Source organism: Girardinichthys multiradiatus, chromosome 13 (genome assembly GCF_021462225.1).
Source record: "Girardinichthys multiradiatus isolate DD_20200921_A chromosome 13, DD_fGirMul_XY1, whole genome shotgun sequence".
NCBI classification, from domain to species: Eukaryota; Metazoa; Chordata; class Actinopteri; order Cyprinodontiformes; family Goodeidae; genus Girardinichthys; species Girardinichthys multiradiatus.
Genome location: NC_061806.1, coordinates 13,206,502 through 13,224,118, shown reverse-complemented (window position 1 = coordinate 13,224,118; position 17,617 = coordinate 13,206,502). Strand labels below are relative to the sequence as shown.

The window sequence follows — 17,617 nt, the reverse complement described above, 5'->3', positions numbered from 1 at the left end:
GGCCCTTCTTCCACATAAAGATGCTGTGATCCACACCCCTCTATTGTAGCTCTGGCTGTATTTCTAAGGCTGTTGCCCTGATGGAGGGTGAACCTCCACCCCAGTTTCAAGTATTGCAGCCTCTAACTGGTTTTCTTTTAGAATTTCCCTGTATTTGTCTTACCATCAACCTTGACCAGATTCCAGTTATTGGTGAATAAGGAATTCCCACAGCATGAGGCTGCCACTATCATGTTTCCTAGTGGGTATGGTGTGGTCACGGTGATGTACTGTCTTTTCTACCACACATTGCTTTCTGAATGTAGCCCAGAAAATGTCATGGAGTGACATTTTGGTTTGTGGGTTCTTTGATGGTTTATTTTGTAATAATTATTTTTGCTTTTAACTCTTGTTAGTTCCCAGAGGTCGTCTGGAATCCGACCTTGAGGGGGGCAGAGCCTCAGCCAGCTGTCGTCGGATCAACAGAGCCTCAGCCGGCCGTCGCCGGGTCTACAGAGCCTCAGCTGGCCACCGCCGGGTCTACAGAGCCTCAGCCGGCCGCCGCCGGGTCTACAGAGCCTCGTCACGACACGGAGGAGCCCGTGGTCGGGCTGCCTTCACGACCTGGTCCAGAGCACCTGCTCAGTTTCCTTTGGGGGGTGCTACTGGAAATACTGACTGACTATGTTCCAGGCACCACTGACTCTTTGCCTGACGCACTGCAGCCTGACTCTTTGCCTGACGCACTGCAGCCTGACCCCGACCTTGAGGGGGAGGGGGGGGGGGTTATGTCATGGAGTGACATTTTGGACTTTGTGGGTTCTTGTGATGGTTTATTTTGTAATTTAGATTCTCCTTATGGCTCTTTGTTTATTTCTTAGGTTTTTGTTTCTATGTTTCCCTCTAGTTTCTCTGTTTACTTTAGTTCATAGTTATTCTAGTTCTTTATTTCCTCCACTGATTTATTATCTTGCTTAGTTTGTGTTTTCTGTCCTTTCACTCTTCCTCAGCCTTTGTATTTGTTTCACCTGTTCCTGCTCCTTCCCTGCCCCCTTGTCGCACCTGTTCCCTGTTCCGTTGATTATCTGCTTTTGTTATTTCCCCAGTATATTAGTTGGTTTGGTGTCTCTGTTCCGGGCTGGTTCCTTCTGTTATTCTGTTGATTACCCCTTTACCTACCATGACTATGTTTTGTTTTTGCTTCGCTTATGCTACGTTTTGCAAAAGTACCTGCAGTGTTTTGAATGTTTTGGATTTTGTCTCTGGATTCATACCTGCAGTGTTTTTGTTACGTTTCAACCTTTTTTAAGAATAAACTATGATGCGGCTACCGAGCTCTTGTCTGCGCTTTGGTCCGACCCAAGATCCTTCTTCGACAGAAAATTTAATTTTGGTCTTGTCTGACATCTGTGTTCCCCACATAGCTTGTTCTTCTTACTGTACTTCTTTTGACTTTAATTCAACTATAGCTTTCTCTTTTTGTCTCTTTTTATAAATGCCTGTTTTTTAGAGTGCTCATCTGATAGTTGTCCTTTCATTTGATTCTCCAACCTCAGCTGCTGATCTCTGCAGCTCCTCCAGAGTTACCATGGGCCTTCTGGTTGCTTTTCTGTTTGATGATGTTCTTACCCATCCTGTCAGTTTAGGTGGAAAGCAGTTGTGGCATTGTCCTATCAGTTTTGGATGATGGATTGAATTGTGCTTCTTCCAAAGCTTGAGATAGTGCTTTTTACTCTGTGTTCAATGATCTTCAAGATGCTGTTTGTTCACTAATGTTGTCTAACAAAGCTCTAAGACTACACACTACAGCTATATTTATACTGAGAAGAAATCACACACATATGGACTCTTTTTATTGTAACTTCGGAAGGCAATTGGTTGCACTGGATCTTTTTAGGGGTATTAAGGGTAAAAGGAGCTGTATACAAAGGCACAACACACTTTCAAACCTTCCACCTTCCAATTCTGCATCACTGTTGGTTGGTTTATCACATTTAGCCACAATAAAATACATTTAATTTTGTGTTTGCAATGTGGAAAATCCAAGCTGGGTGAATACTTTTGAAAGCTGCTGGATGTGTCAGGAACAGGAATAACATCTGCCTCACCTTTCTCGTCTTTGGAAGTAGTACTGCCCCATAGGAACATCCTGGAACATGAAATATATTCACTGTGAGTGCTGGCCCTTCAGCTTGTCTCTGTGCATTGGTGAGGGAAAGACAAATAGAGCGAGACTGACACAAATCACTCACTGTAGTGTTGATCTTGCCATTGTCTGCAGTCAGGCTGTCTCGATGATGGAGGTTGGCGAAGGGTTTGGCTGCTCCCCAGGACTCCAGGTATCGAGTCATCCTGACGGACGCCCTCATCTTCCCCCCATCCAGAGAGGGTCGGGAGCGCACACCCAAAAGTGGGCTGTGCCTCTCAGTCTGGGAAGCCCAACAACAAAAGAGAAAACCAACAGGTGAAAATGCATGGAATCAGTGGGAGTAAAAATGAGAAGGACGGTGAGCTTAGGCAACTGTAGACATTTGACAGCTTTCGACACCTTCGACTTGCCTGTCAGGGTTTTAAGCCACTTGAAACACTTTCAGTGACAAATGACACAGCCTTGCATTTATTTGGGCATGAGTGTTTTTCTACTAACAAAGAGAGCTCCAATTGGGTTAAATCAGCGGGTGATCTGAGGGCACATTAAGAGCCGTACCTCAGGTGATTTGTTTTAATTGCTCGTGGAGACTGTGAGCGTGATTGCCCCAGACACAAAAACACGTCCCACATGCCGTCAGAAGATAAAACACGTAAAGTCCGCAATGGCTGAGGCTATTTTCAGCTCTAACAGTGATGCTTAATGACAGTGACAGCAGAGATGACACCTTCTGTGGTACAGGCACATGTTTGGACTGGGCTCATTGAGAATGTCAGAGAGCACCTGCAGCCTTATTAGAATATTGAGAGGAAGGTCAGTGCACATCTAGAAAATCTACCAATTGCAATCGTTATCATATTCTGCAGTGACACTTGCTGAAAAAGAAGCGAAAGTTAAAAGAGATCTAGGTTAAATTTAAGCCATATAAATAAACTGAATTTAGTAGATTAAATAGGGAATGAATAGAAGGTGCCTGAAGGAGGTAAAAGAAAGGTCTTCCTGCTCATTATTTAGAGAGAGATTGTGGATTTTGGCCAATTTATACTCTGGTTAAAGCTTGATTTTCCTGTTGCCAAGCCAAACAATCTGAGCACGCTCTGGATGCCAGGAGCATTATTCTAAAAAAGAAATGTTCTTAGCAGACAGTTCACAGAAGAGTCAGGTCCCGTAAATATCCCCAATCAGGCCTTAATGTCCTGTTTTGCCTGGAGGAGCTGCACAATTTCACAATCCTCTCACAATGCCTCCAGTGAAGAGAGAGCGCCTGTAAACATAATCCTCTCTGAGCCGAGAGACTGACCAAACACCTGCCAACATTTGATAACATTTAGTCTCTGCTACAGTCCATTATTTTCCACTACTTGACATTGTCAGTGTTTATTACTGGCCGCGGTCTGTCCGGGAGCAGAATGAGGTGGAGATGATTTGTTTGTGGTTTTGGGTGTGACCTTGACAAGCAGGTCCAAATGTACCAAACACTCTTGTTTTTGGCTGTTCTGTCTCATCATGATTACCCAAAACCAACACAGTCATATTAAATTACACTGCTTTGCAAAAGTATTCCTCTTGAAGTTGTCCACATTTTATCACATTATGACCAAACTACTTTTATGTGTTATATTGATATTTTATGTAATAGACCCGCGGTCAGCAACCTTTTCAATCCAAAGGAAAACAAAATAAAACCTCTATCTGTTAGATACTTTCTCTAGTAGAACAAGGGCAGCTGAATGAGTCCTTTTCATTATTAAGACAATGAAAAAAATATGTAGCCCACTTTAAAAATAAAGCACATAGTTTGTAATTAAATAACATAAAATGAACCATTTGTGTCATTCTGTTGTAGGCAATCTATGCAGATATTGCATAAAAACATAAGGCTTGCTAAAATCACCCTTTGCAATCAAAACAATTTCCCAAATGTATTTTTAAGGGTTACAGTGGAAAGGTCATAGCCGCAGGTTGCAGGCCCCTGTGGTACAACAACACAAGACTACCATGATAATATGTAACATCAAGATTTGTTCCTCTCTAATAATAATATCGAGTTTGTTGCTGAACAAATGAATTCATTGTTTGAAAACTGAATTTTATATCTAAAAATTAGGTTAGTAAGCTGAAACATTTAAGTGTGACAAAAACATAAATAAATAAAAAGATCTGTAGGGAGGCAGATACTTTTTCACAACACTGTAGATAACTAGACACATTTATTTATTCAATACTGTTAGCTGAATTTCTTATGAGCTGCTCCCAATCTTCAACAGGAGCTGAGCACGTTAGTAAGTGGATACATATGGTGGCATCTCACCTTGGGGTTGATGACCAAGTAGGTGACCACATTATGTTCTTTTAGGTAGGAATCTCTGCTCTGTCCGTCTCCGGGCTCCACCTTGTATGAGCCTTTCAAATGCTCCAGCGTCACCAAGGAGATGTGAACCCTCCTGGAGATGAATAGGTGGACACATAATGAGAGGTGAAGTTCTTGCTTCACTGCGCTGTTGACAGCTCTATAAAAACACATTTTTTGCTCGCCAGCTTTCTCACCACTCCTGCCTACAGTTCTACCTTTTCATCTGTTTGTTACCCTTGCAGATGGAAGAAGACAGAAACACATTTTTTTTCACTTTTTCAGATGATGTGGGTTTTTTTCCCCTCTTAGCAGGCATAGCAGGAGACAAACCATTAGCGGCCCAGTGAGACAACACTGTGGTACTAGAGAGCTTTTTTTCAGAGCAGCATTTACCTGCCCATCGGCCAATTTTAACAAGCTTGTTACAGCGCCAGGCAGCCAGATCTAATGGCAGCGTAACTAATGCAGAGTTGCTTAGTCAACTGAGGTTACTGTAATTTACTTAAATGCTATAATAGGTGTAATTATAACCAACTTGTCTCATGTTCCAAGTCCCACTGAAAGTACGTTTGTTCTGTAAGGCCACCGTAATGGTGAAGCTGTGATGCGTGCACAATAATTACAAATAAACACTACTGTGAAATTGTTACATCCTTTGAAAAATCTCACCCTGGCACTCCTCCTGCCTCCATGTGATTGGCCAGCGTGACGTCATGGGACCACACATCGTACTGCCACTTGCGGAGACCAATCACACCGCAGAGGACGTTTCCAGAATGGACGCCAACGCGCATGTTGATGTCCACTCCAGTGGCATCTCGGACCTTCCTGCAAACGGGGCAGAGCAGAAACGGACATCTGTTTTCTGGAGGATGAAATTCACCAAAATGTGTGGCAGAGGCACGGAAGAAACATATATAACACCTTGTAAAAGTATTTACAACCAATCCTGTTGTCACGTTACAACCACAAACCTGGATTTTATTGGGATTTTATGTGATAGTCACAACACAAAGTAGGGCATGTTTGTAAAGCAGAAGAACAAATATAGATGGTTTTAAAGAAAAATATGGAAAGTGTTCAGGTGATATTTCCTTTCCCGCCCTGATTCCCCTTAATAAAATCAAGTGCAGCCACTTGCTATCAGAAGACACAGGAGTGCCCTGTGTCTGCTTTGATCTCAGTATAAATGCAGCTGTTCTGTGAAGGCCTCAGAAGTTAGAGAACATCAATAGACAGAAAGCATGATGAAGACCAATGAACACAGCAGAAACGTCAGGAACAAAGTTGTGGAGGATTTTGCAGCAGGGTTTGGTTACAAAACCATATCCCAGCTTTGATCATCTGAACATGGAAAGACTATGGCTCAACAGAAAACTTAGCAAGACATGGTGGACAGAGCATTAATTAGAGAAACAGCCAAGAGGCCCATGGTAGTTCAGGAGGAGCTGCAGAGACCCAGAGCACAGGTTGGAGAATCTTTTGACAGTACAACTTTTAGTTGTCTGCTATAGAAAGCCTTGATGGAAGACTGGCAAGCAAAGCAAACAACAAAAACATACGCACTTCCATTGCCGCTTTGCTACAAACCAAGTAACTGATACAGTAAACACGTGGAAAAAGGTGCTCTGGTCAGAGATGATTTTTGGCATACATGTGAAATGGTATGTATGTATAAGAATGAACACTGCACATTATCCTAAACACACCATTCCCACTGCAAAACATGGTGGTGGCAGCATCATGCTGTGGGGTAGATTTTCTTCAGCATGGACAGGGAAGCTGGTCAAAGCTGATGGGCGGATGAATGGAGAATTGCTGGAAGAAAACCTGTTCCAAAAGACTGAAGACTGGAGAGACTGTGGAAGTGCACCTTCCAGCAGGACAACAACCTTAAACATACAGCAAGAGCTGCAACAGAATGGTTCGGAGAGGAGCATATTCTTGCCTTAGAATGGCGAATTACAATGCCACACTTTTCAGATTTTTATCTGTAAAGAATTTAAAAAACCATGTATAATTTTCCCTCTGCTTCACAATTACACACTACTTTTGGTAAATAAAATACAGATACATTACACTGAAGTGTGTGGCCATAATGTGACAAAATGTTTAAAGGGGTGTAAATCCTTTTTCAAGGCACTGTACAGGTCCTTCTCAAAATATTAGCATATTGTGATAAAGTTCATTATTTTCCATAATGTAATGATGAAAATTTAACATTCATATATTTTAGATTCATTGCACACTAACTGAAATATTTCAGGTCTTTTATTGTCTTAATACGGATGATTTTGGCATACAGCTCATGAAAACCCAAAATTCCTATCTCACAAAATTAGCATATTTCATCCGACCAAAAAAAGAAAAGTGTTTTTAATACAAAAAACGTCAACCTTTAAATAATCATGTACAGTTATGCACTCAATACTTGGTTGGGAATCCTTTGGCAGAAATGACTGCTTCAATGCGGCGTGGCATGGAGGCAATCAGCCTGTGGCACTGCTGAGGTCTTATGGAGACCCAGGATGCTTCGATAGCGGCCTTTAGCTCATCCAGAGTGTTGGGTCTTGAGTCTCTCAACGTTCTCTTCACAATATCCCACAGATTCTCTATGGGGTTCAGGTCAGGAGAGTTGGCAGGCCAATTGAGCACAGTGATACCATGGTCAGTAAACCATTTACCAGTGGTTTTGGCACTGTGAGCAGGTGCCAAGTCGTGCTGAAAAATGAAATCTTCATCTCCATAAAGCTTTTCAGCAGATGGAAGCATGAAGTGCTCCAAAATCTCCTGAAAGCTAGCTGCATTGACCCTGCCCTTGATAAAACACAGTGGACCAACACCAGCAGTTTACAGACCATCACTGACTGTGGGTACTTGACACTGGACTTCTGGTATTTTGGCATTTCCTTCTCCCCAGTCTTCCTCCAGACTCTGGCACCTTGATTTCCGAATGACATGCAGAATTTGCTTTCATCCGAAAAAAGTACTTTGGACCACTGAGCAACAGTCCAGTGCTGCTTCTCTGTAGCCCAGGTCAGGCGCTTCTGCCGCTGTTTCTGGTTCAAAAGTGGCTTGACCTGGGGAATGTGGCACCTGTAGCCCATTTCCTGCACACGCCTGTGCACGGTGGCTCTGGATGTTTCTACTCCAGACTCAGTCCACTGCTTCCGCAGGTCCCCCAAGGTCTGGAATCGGCCCTTCTCCACAATCTACCTCAGGGTCCGGTCACCTCTTCTCGTTGTGCAGCGTTTTCTGCCACACTTTTTCCTTCCCACAGACTTCCCACTGAGGTGCCTTGATACAGCACTCTGGGAACAGCCTATTCGTTCAGAAATTTCTTTCTGTGTCTTACCCTCTTGCTTGAGGGTGTCAATAGTGGCCTTCTGGACAGCAGTCAGGTCGGCAGTCTTACCCATGATTGGGGTTTTGAGTGATGAACCAGGCTGGGAGTTTTAAAGGCCTCAGGAATCTTTTGCAGGTGTTTAGAGTTAACTCGTTGATTCAGATGATTAGGTTCATAGCTCGTTTAGAGACCCTTTTAATGATATGCTAATTTTGTGAGATAGGAATTTTGGGTTTTCATGAGCTGTATGCCAAAATCATCCGTATTAAGACAATAAAAGACCTGAAATATTTCAGTTAGTGTGCAATGAATCTAAAATATATGAATGTTACATTTTCATTATTACATTATGGAAAATAATGAACTTTATCACAATATGCTAATATTTTGAGGAGGACCTGTACTTTCGACAGAGAAAAAACATAAAATGAGAAGCCAAAGCAGGCCGCAGTTTGAGTCCACATCAAACAGTAACAGTTTTGTCCACAATCCAGTTAAGATCAGTTGGATATTTTCAAAAAGAAACAGTGAAATCCACAAACTGCTTCGTAATTGAGGTGCTGTAATTGCTGACTATGATTAAAGGTTAGCGCTAGCGAACCAAAACATCTGCATGTCAAACTAATATGTGTCTTCATGCATGAGTGAGAGACGGAGAGCAGAAAATGGAAAATAACAACGCTATGCTTTCATTTGTTTGAATTTTGTGTTGGTTCAGTCCGGAGGCTTATCATACTGAATTCACCCTGTGTTTACTCCAGAGTGTAAACAAAGCTGGAATTTAATCTGGCATTCCTTCTGCTCAATCTGTTTAACAGGCGCACGTTTGTGTTTGTGAAGGAGAAGAAGAAGACGGAGATTGGGGGGGGGGGGGCTCTGGTGTTTTACTTGATGGCCTCACACATATCCAGGCCCATCTTCACGCAGTTCCTGGCGTGGTTTGGCAGCGACTCGGGAAGTCCGGACACGCAGTAATAACAGTCACCCAGGATCTTGATCCGCATGCACTCGTTTTCCTTAAGGGATGAGCCAAAGAGAAGCAAGTAAAGTATATCCATTCAGAACTCCTTGATTATATATCTTTATTAATGATTCCTATTTAATTTACTCCTCACTTCCACTCTGCATTCACTCTCAGACTCAGATCCATCAGGCCTAAAAATCATACACCCACACACATAACACATTAGCTCTTATTCCACATGTGGGAAGAGTAACAGCTCACCATTGGACTGATTTATGAATGTAACTGCAGCTCCAGGAGGAGATGGCTGCTGGACACAAAGCTCAGGAAGCCTGACGCAACTGTTTAGACCCTTATAGCTGAGCAACCATGAGGCTGACATTCACTGTGGGCATGTTGCACGCATACAGGGCTCAGAAGGGGGATGATATTAAGGCCCATATGGCATTTGGTCAGATTGAGGACACAGAAACTGTTTAATAATTAGTCCAATCCAGTTAGATAAACTCTGATTGAAAGCCGCCTGGTCTAGAATTTATCCCAAATCTCACAATGTCAAAGCTGGGACTCCTCCCAACCTTGAACAGGATAAATATTCTAAATAAATATTATTTTGAATAAAAAATGGTTTAATGATGCATTAATGGTTTATTGACCCAAAACCTAATAAAACTAAAAAAACAGAAATCGACCTCAAAGAGTTTACGCTAGGGGTGTGAAGGTACACAAAAATGATAGTTCAGTACCCATAGTTTGGTATGTTTTTTGTGCTTTACAATCATTGAGATAAAAAAATGTATGTATTGATTTTTTTTTCTTTTTTTACAGATGAACAAGGAAAATTTAAATACTCTGACAGTAGTATGATTTCATCAGCATGTTCTAGAATTTCAGAAAGTAGCCAGTATATAGAACTGACTGGAGATTTGGTTTTCATTTGTACCTGAATGCACCATAGAAGGTCAACTGATTGGAAAACCCCTGTTGTTGTCTAACTCCTGGTCTGCATGTCTGCCAGTACAAAAACTCATGTTGCATTTGGGGCTGGTTGAATGCAACAGGCAGCTGTATTTGAACTTTAGCTTATTTTTACTAAGTACCAGCAATATTTAGGTTCTGCTTATCATAGTTAGAGGTGAGTAAATCCCTAACCCTATCCACCTGTCAGAGGATCACTAGCTACCCAAAGGACCAACAGCAACAAGTGAGACTTGGGAGCATCTCCTCTCGCATAAGATCAATAAGGACTCGCGCCCCCAAGGGGTGTGTTCTCTCCCCACTCCTCTTCTCCCTCTACACCAGGGGTCCCCAAACGTCAGACTCCGGTCCAAATCCAGACCTAGAGAGCATTTTGTCTGGACTACAAAGAATTTTCACATTTACTATGTAGATATAGACATTTTGTTCCTGCCGGCTGCTACATCTGACCTTTGAACAGGCGCAACGGCCAGCTATGTGAGTCAAGAACATTCTGGTCCATACTCCTAGCCAGCTAGTGGCGGTAATGCATCACATCGTTGTATGCCAACTGCCAGAAAATGACAAAGAAAAGAAGAAACTATGCAGGGTCCTTGAACACGGGTTGCCAATTGCCCTTTTCTACTGGCTTGTCTTAGGGACCGTGGCTCTACTCCATTCGGTTTTGCTCTACTCGGTACCAGCTGTGTTTCCACTGACAGCTGGAGCTATGGCGGATGAAGCCCCATCTCCAGCTGTCAGTGTAGCGCGCTGTGGCTCTATTAAGGTTACTGATAAGTAACTGTTAAGTTAAGAACAAATTGCCCTGCCTGCCTCAAGCACAAGGAGAGCAGAACTGTTATACCAAGATGAACAGACCCAGCTCGATTGTGCCATTCAAAGTGCGTTTAATATTGGTACTTAAATTGGATTTCACTTTTCTGTTCAGCACATGATTTAATGAGCATATGAATAATTGATCAGTAGTTAAAAAATAAAACTAGTGTTAATTAAATGGTAAAAAAAAAAGAAGAACAAACATATTTTTGTCAGCTAATTTGAAATGTTCGGACCCCAAAATGTTTGGACGATGGAGGTAGTGGACTTCCCGCTATTTTAGTTGGGGACCCGTGCTCTACACAAATGACTGCATTTCAGCAGACCCATCTGTGAAACTACAGACGTTTACAGATGACACCACCGTCATTGGCCTTATATTGAAAACAAAATCCACACTGAGAACAAAGTGTACCGGAGTAAAATTCCTTGTTTTTGTGCACAAACTTGGCAATAAAGCTTATTCTGATTAATTAGGTATCTTGCCTCTGTTAAAAAGCCTCTGTTTCTTTCTTCATCTGCACTGTAGCTGAATTATAAAACAAAATGCTCCCAAATAGCTACCAGCTGAGAGTTTTGTTTTGTTTTGGTTCCATTTTTGTTGCATGGCGAAGCATAAAATTATACTCTTTATTTAGTTGCCCACATAGATGTTCCACATGTGTTGACATTTAAAACAATGCTGTATTAATTTGATACATGTACGTGGTAAACTGAGATGGCTGTAGCAAAATTCTTCACCTTGAATGTATTGTTACACCTTTAGCTTAAACTGCTAAAATGTTCTCTTTTACTTTAATTTTAGTGTTAAATCCTTACACTTTAATCCAGGAAATACACACAGACTACAGAAAGTTGGCTTTTATTATCCCATAATTGCCTAAAGTGTAATAAGTCATCAAGGGATTTATAGATGAAATGCAAAGCTTAGAAATCATTCGACTGGAAAATAGACAGAGCATTTGTTTCTTGGCCTGTAATCTGACGTTTGTTACCTTTGCAATCTGGTCAAATTTGCCAAAGAGCTCATTCAGCATGTGTACAAGTTCACCAGGGGAGCAGTCGCTGGCCAGCCGAGTGAAGCCCACAATGTCGGCGTAGAGTATGCTGCAGAAAGTAGAAAAAAACCCAAGACATTTACTTTTATTAAATGGCACGTGTGTTTTCAGTTGCTCCTTTTCAGACAGGGTCAGAATTTGATTGAATCATTGGACTGGATAAAGCACAATAAACCCAAAGAAACTACGTTTACACTTCTTGGTGACCCTTGAATGGTCAGAAAATCATCTGAATTCTTACTTGGCTGCCTTATGGCTAGCTGGCTCTAACAAAGTCAGCAGCCAGACTTGGCCAGTCAACACATCTGTCCTTATTGTTTGTGAGCATAAAGTTTTTCAAAAAGGACATGCCTTGTATTACCTTTTTTTTTTTTTTTTTTTTTTTACTTTTTATTCATTCCCTGTCAGTAGAAAACATCTGCTAATGTCCATGGATTACTTCATTAAATTAAATAAAAAACCACTTTCTCCAAACCTTCATTCAGCATGTTTACTCAGGATAATTAGCGTGTGTAGCAATAGTTTGAAGCGACTCTTCATTCCCTGCTGCCATGCTTTAATCTAAAGTCGGCTATTCTGGTGGCACAGTTGTTTGGAGAAAAAGGAGTACAGATGCTCACCTGCATCATAGTAAAAATGAGGAAGAGAAATTACATCAACCTGAATATGAACAGAATTTTTGTTTTTTGGAACCTTTGACACAAGCGGTCGTTCCTGTCTGAGGTGAATGGCATGCAGATTGGGCTTACCACAGAGTGCTTTTAAATCCTTGAGTAGGGTGTCGGTTTACATTGCTTTTGATGTCCTCCTCATCTTGGCACACATTACCCCATAAATCTTCCCTTTATAAAATCATACTGGACCTGGAGACTTTGTCATTATTACATGTGTTTTATCACAATTTCAGACAAGGAACTTAAAATAAGTGCTGCCTGCAAGAAGCCCACATTTGAAAACGAAAATTTCTTTCATCACTTTATGTTTGTACTGTATGAGCTTTGTACTGACTGTGTTATGTCATATTGACAAGTATTGTTCTGATCCTTATGCTGTTTTACTTAGAAGATAGCAGAAAATTTGGGAACAGGTAAAAGTTGCAATGGTCCTGAATGGATCCATTGTAGACCTGCTCAGTCACCAGGTGGATCTCCAAATGTGTTGCTTGGAACTGATGATACTGTAATGCCCCGTACTCACAGGTAAGAGCCAGCCGACTCAGAACTCTTTTAAATTGATTATTAACAGGCTTTTCAAAAACAGGAGCTGCTGTTTAAGCCACAGGTCACGGACGTAACACATCTTGCATACAGAACAGTAAAGGCACATGTGAACAATAACACACAGCTATTACAATGCTCACTAAACCCAGTGTTTCAAAACAAAAAGACCTTGAACAGCATCATGAAAAAAGAATGTAGTCTGTGTAGATCCAAGTAAAACCACACAGACATGTGTCCTTGAGTGTCTGCTCTTTGTTCTGAAATGAAATTGGCCCCTTCTGCTGCCTCGCTGTGAGCTGGACCAAAGGAGAATTTGTTATTAGTGGACGAATAATGGCAAGATTACACGAGGACACTTCTCATTCACCCGTAACCTGAGGCTGAGGCCGAAGTTGGACAGAAATACTGCCTCTCGAGTAAAGCTCCAGGATGAAACAGGTTTTCTTGGGACTCAGGATTGTGCCGGTATCATCATCAAGATCTGTGCCCTCTGTGCTGCTGCAATAAACCTTCACAGTACAGAGAGGGATGTCATTGAAAACTGATTACAAAAGCCCCTTTTTATTTGCTAAAGTGACCTCAGAGTAAAATGTAGGGGGTATAATTTTCAACCGAATTTCACCATGGCAATGAAAAGAAGTGTGGTAAGAACATGAGAGAAGATCACCAGAAAGAAAGGAAAGGAAGCATAGGCAAGTAAATGGAGGCCAAAAAAAAAGAAGAAACAGAAGAGAAATCCAAATTTAAGAGCTGGTAGAGAGGATCGGACAAAAGGCAGTGAGAAAAGAGCAGTGATGAGGGGGAGGACAGGAAGGAGCAATCAAGCCTCAAGATGAGAGCAGATAATAATAACCTTTATTATAGGTGGAGGCACAGATAAAGGAAATGGAAGTGTACCTGACGTTAGTGTGCCGCTGCACGTAGAGGTTGTGGAAGTTGTTGGTGCTCTCTGTTCGGCCAAAGTTTGGTCCCTGCAGCCTTTGGATGATTTCAGCTTTCATTACTCTGGCTATGTGGGCAGGCAACAAGGACAGCAGTAAACGCTCCTAGACAGGCAAAGACAGAACAGAATTGTTTTCGGATATTCTTTTTCTACATAATCCTTGAACCTCATGTACACCATCATGTTGAAGCGTTCAGACCCAGTTTCTTTCAGAGAGAAACCCCAGTTTACTTAACTGTGTGTGGACATCCAGGGATCAAGCTTTTACAGGCCAACACGGATTTTGAATTTCCTCAAAATCTTATGCAGAAGATTCCAACACAGGGACCCATTTGAAACCTTATTTCAATTCTGCTGTTCAATTCACATCATGTTCAGTTTCTATTATTTAGCTTCCTAAATATAGCTTCATTATTAATTCTCTATAATGATGGCTTATTGGGGATAATTTATCAGGAAGTACTGGAGGCCAACATCAGCAGAGCAATGACTGTTTCATTCTACATTTGGATTTTTTCATTATCTCCCACTAATTAGGATGAAAACCAAAGGAAATGTATTTTCTTCCAGGTTGAATGTGAATTCTCTCCCCAGTTAAATGCATCTTGACCCTGACCTAAGCCAAGGAGAAAGATATGCTTTCAGTCAACGATGACGAAGGGACGTGTGCAACTAAGTATTCTTGCAGTATTTCTGGTGGCCTTCTGTGATGTAGTAAGGCACCAATTATCCTCATTTCACTCCTTCACTCCTTAAATTCTGTCTCAAACGAGACACATGTGTCTTTTGAATTTGTCTTGAACAAAAGTTGTTTGAAGGTCATTCAGTGTTTATCTTTAGCCAATGGCTATTTCAGTTTTTAACCACAAAATCTATCAGATATGACTATCTGCTGCATATCCTACCATTTCATCCTTTTCCAGCTGCTGGGACTGTTTAATGCCTTGGGTTAATTTGATGTGCTTGGACTGAGTATTGTAAGGATTAACATATAACCAAAAGTGAAACCCAGGCAGTGGAGTGGTGTTTCTTCACACAGTTGCCCCACAGCAATAAGCCTGGACCGCGCATATATTTCTATGAGGGGGTTGGATGTTCACGTGCCTGCGTGGGTTTTCTCCAGGTACTCCTTCTTTCCACCTACAATCCAAAATCTTTATCCCACCAGAAGCATTAATGTGTGAACAGGTTGCCAGTACATCACATGACAAAAAACAAAGATTTAGTGTTGGTCATTAACAGTGTATTGCATCAAAGCTTCAACACAGTACCTGAATATGGAAGAAGAAATTAACATTATTAAATCAAAATTGTTGACATTTTTATCAAACATTTAGCTTCATTTCATTATTGGAATGGTGTTCCATACTTCCCACTTAGCATGAGATTTACAAATAACATTCTTATCCAATAAGCCTATAGGCTAATTGTTACAGTAAAAAAACACTGCTCAATATCATTTAAAACCTTTAAATCACTAAATAACCCCATTGTGTACAGCTTTCTTACATGAGCTTCTTAAGTAACTTCAAGTACTAAACCATACATGTTTTTGTTCTAAATTCATACTGAAGCTCATTTAATAATGTATTCTTTAAAAATTTTATATAAACCACTTTTTAAGAACTTTAGAATTTCAAAACCCATGACAAAGGTACTGAAGAAATGTCTATAGCCATTATTGTACAGTGAAATAACTGTTTTGCTGTCTTCAATTATTAAGCCTCATTCTGTCACTCACATGTTTCTTTTCCCTCCTTCAGTTGTCATCACCGAATCCTGTCCTCACTTATTTGTTTCCCCTGTATATAAGCCTTTTTTTTTTAAATACTCCACTGTTCTCCAGAGTGAACTTTTCTGCATGTGGCTCAAGTCTCTTCATAGAACTATGACAGAACACTCGAGCCATTCAGACCCAGCAGATGCACTCGGGAGAACATGAGCCGAACATAGTCACCAAATCCAGGCCCATGGTTCAGCCCTTCACTCTCTAGTCGAGCAACAACAACAGACACATCAAGAGTTAGATCAGATCACCGCCATGTTACGACAAACTTTGGACCGTTCATCCTCCTCGACCCCAGAGGGCGCCACAGCATCCGTGGCTTCACGGCAACTTCTGCATCAGCGTGATGTCACTTCCCCTCATCCGGAGAAATATTCTGGGGATGGGAGTGATTGTAAGGGGTTCCTCCTGCAGTGCCTCTTGTTTTCAATCGTTCTACAAATTCTTTCCCTCATTATGATGTTAGAATTTCCTATTTTTTGGGATTACTTGTCGGAGAAGCACTAAATTGGGCAGAGGCACGCTTCCCTGGCTGCAACCAGTTTGGGTGCACTTTTGCTGAGTTTGAAAAGGAGTTTAGGCACGTTTTCTCCCATGAAAGTGATCAAACCTCCACTGGTCGTAAAGTATGGTCCTTGAAACAGAGAAACAGACAAGTTTTGGAATTTTCCATAGATTTCCATATTTTGGCAGCTGCCTACGGTTGGGACAGCTGCGTTTTAAAATCAGCATTTTTGTCATTCTTTAGATGATTCATTAAAGGATGAATTAGCCCTGATTGAGGAACCAAGTACCCTAGATGGTTTGATAAATATTGCCACCAGGATAGATAGCAGGATGAGGGAAAGGAGACGAGCAGGCCCCGATAGAGGTTTTGTTAAGGTTCCCTCCTCTAGTCAGGTGGCTTCAGGTCAGAGACCTTCTTCCCAGGTTATGTTTTCGGAGCCGGAGCCCATGCAGATATGGCATACTCGCCTTTCTCCTGTGGAGAGACAGAAACGCTTGCAGGCTAGGCAGTGTTTCTATTGTGGCTCCTCACAGCACCTTATTGCTGACTGTCCAAGTTGCCCATCTCGGCCAGAAGATGGAGTGTGTCAGTAGAAAAGGGGGAACTGACGGACTAAAAGAATAACTCCTTGGCCCCCAGATTTTGTCTCCCGGCGTCCCTGCTGAAAAACAATCAAACTCAGAATTTGTCCGCCCTAATTGACTCAGGTAGCGAACAAGATCTCATCGATCAAAGATTAGTGTATTTTGCACAGATCGAAACTGTGCCTCTCCCTTCGCCCTGGTTAGTCTCAGCTTTAGATGGCCAGAAATATTGGATCACCCATCGCACCAAGTCCCTGGTTTTAATGCTCTCGGGTAATCATAGGGAGGAGATTTCATTTTTTGTACTTCCCATTTCTTCCAATTCCTTGGTTCTGGGTTTCCCCTGGCTGCAGAAACATAACCCACATTTAGACTGGTCCGAGTGTCGAATAGAATCATGGTCAACTAATTGTTTATCATCCTATCTTAAGTCAGCCATAGCCCAGGCCCCCTCTGAAGCAGAATCAGTGAGTGATGAGTTCCAAGATCTTACGCAGATACCAGCCGAGTACCATGACCTACGGCAGGTTTTTAACAAAACAAAGGCCCTCTCTTTGCCGCCCCATCGCCCTTACGATTGCGCCATAGATTTACTTCCTGGAGCTCCCCTACCTTCTAGTAGACTTTATAACATCTCTAGACCGGAGCAGCAGTCCATGGAAAAATTTATCAATGAGTCTCTGGCTGCAGGAATTATACGCCCTTCATCATCCCCATTAGGAGTAGGGGTTTTTTTGTAGGAAAGAAGGATGGGTCACTGTGTCCTTGTATTGACTATAGAGGGCTAAATCAAATAACCATAAAGAACAAGTATCCTCTCCCGCTCATCACCTCAGCATTCGAGCCCGTTCACGGGGCAACCAAATTCTCTAAACTAGCTCTTTGAAATGCTTATCACTTAGTTCGCATCCGCCAGGGCGATGAGTGGAAAAC

The 17,617-nt window shown here is 41.8% G+C and overlaps 1 protein-coding gene across 4 annotated transcripts in view; it reads right to left on the bottom strand.

Moving 5' to 3' along the window:
- The window catches only part of adcy2b (adenylate cyclase 2b (brain)), an 88,151-nt gene that overhangs the window by 42,999 nt on the left and 27,535 nt on the right, over window positions 1-17,617 (bottom strand). For all 4 annotated transcript variants that reach the window (XM_047383923.1, XM_047383922.1, XM_047383920.1 and 1 more), the window contains 7 exons: window positions 13,761-13,909; window positions 11,581-11,692; window positions 8,716-8,843; window positions 5,151-5,309; window positions 4,440-4,572; window positions 2,232-2,408; window positions 2,088-2,128 (listed from right to left, as the gene is read on the bottom strand). In XM_047383923.1, the coding sequence (XP_047239879.1) occupies window positions 2,088-2,128; window positions 2,232-2,408; window positions 4,440-4,572; window positions 5,151-5,309; window positions 8,716-8,843; window positions 11,581-11,692; window positions 13,761-13,909 (899 nt within the window). The remainder of the gene's footprint in view (window positions 1-2,087; window positions 2,129-2,231; window positions 2,409-4,439; window positions 4,573-5,150; window positions 5,310-8,715; window positions 8,844-11,580; window positions 11,693-13,760; window positions 13,910-17,617) is intronic.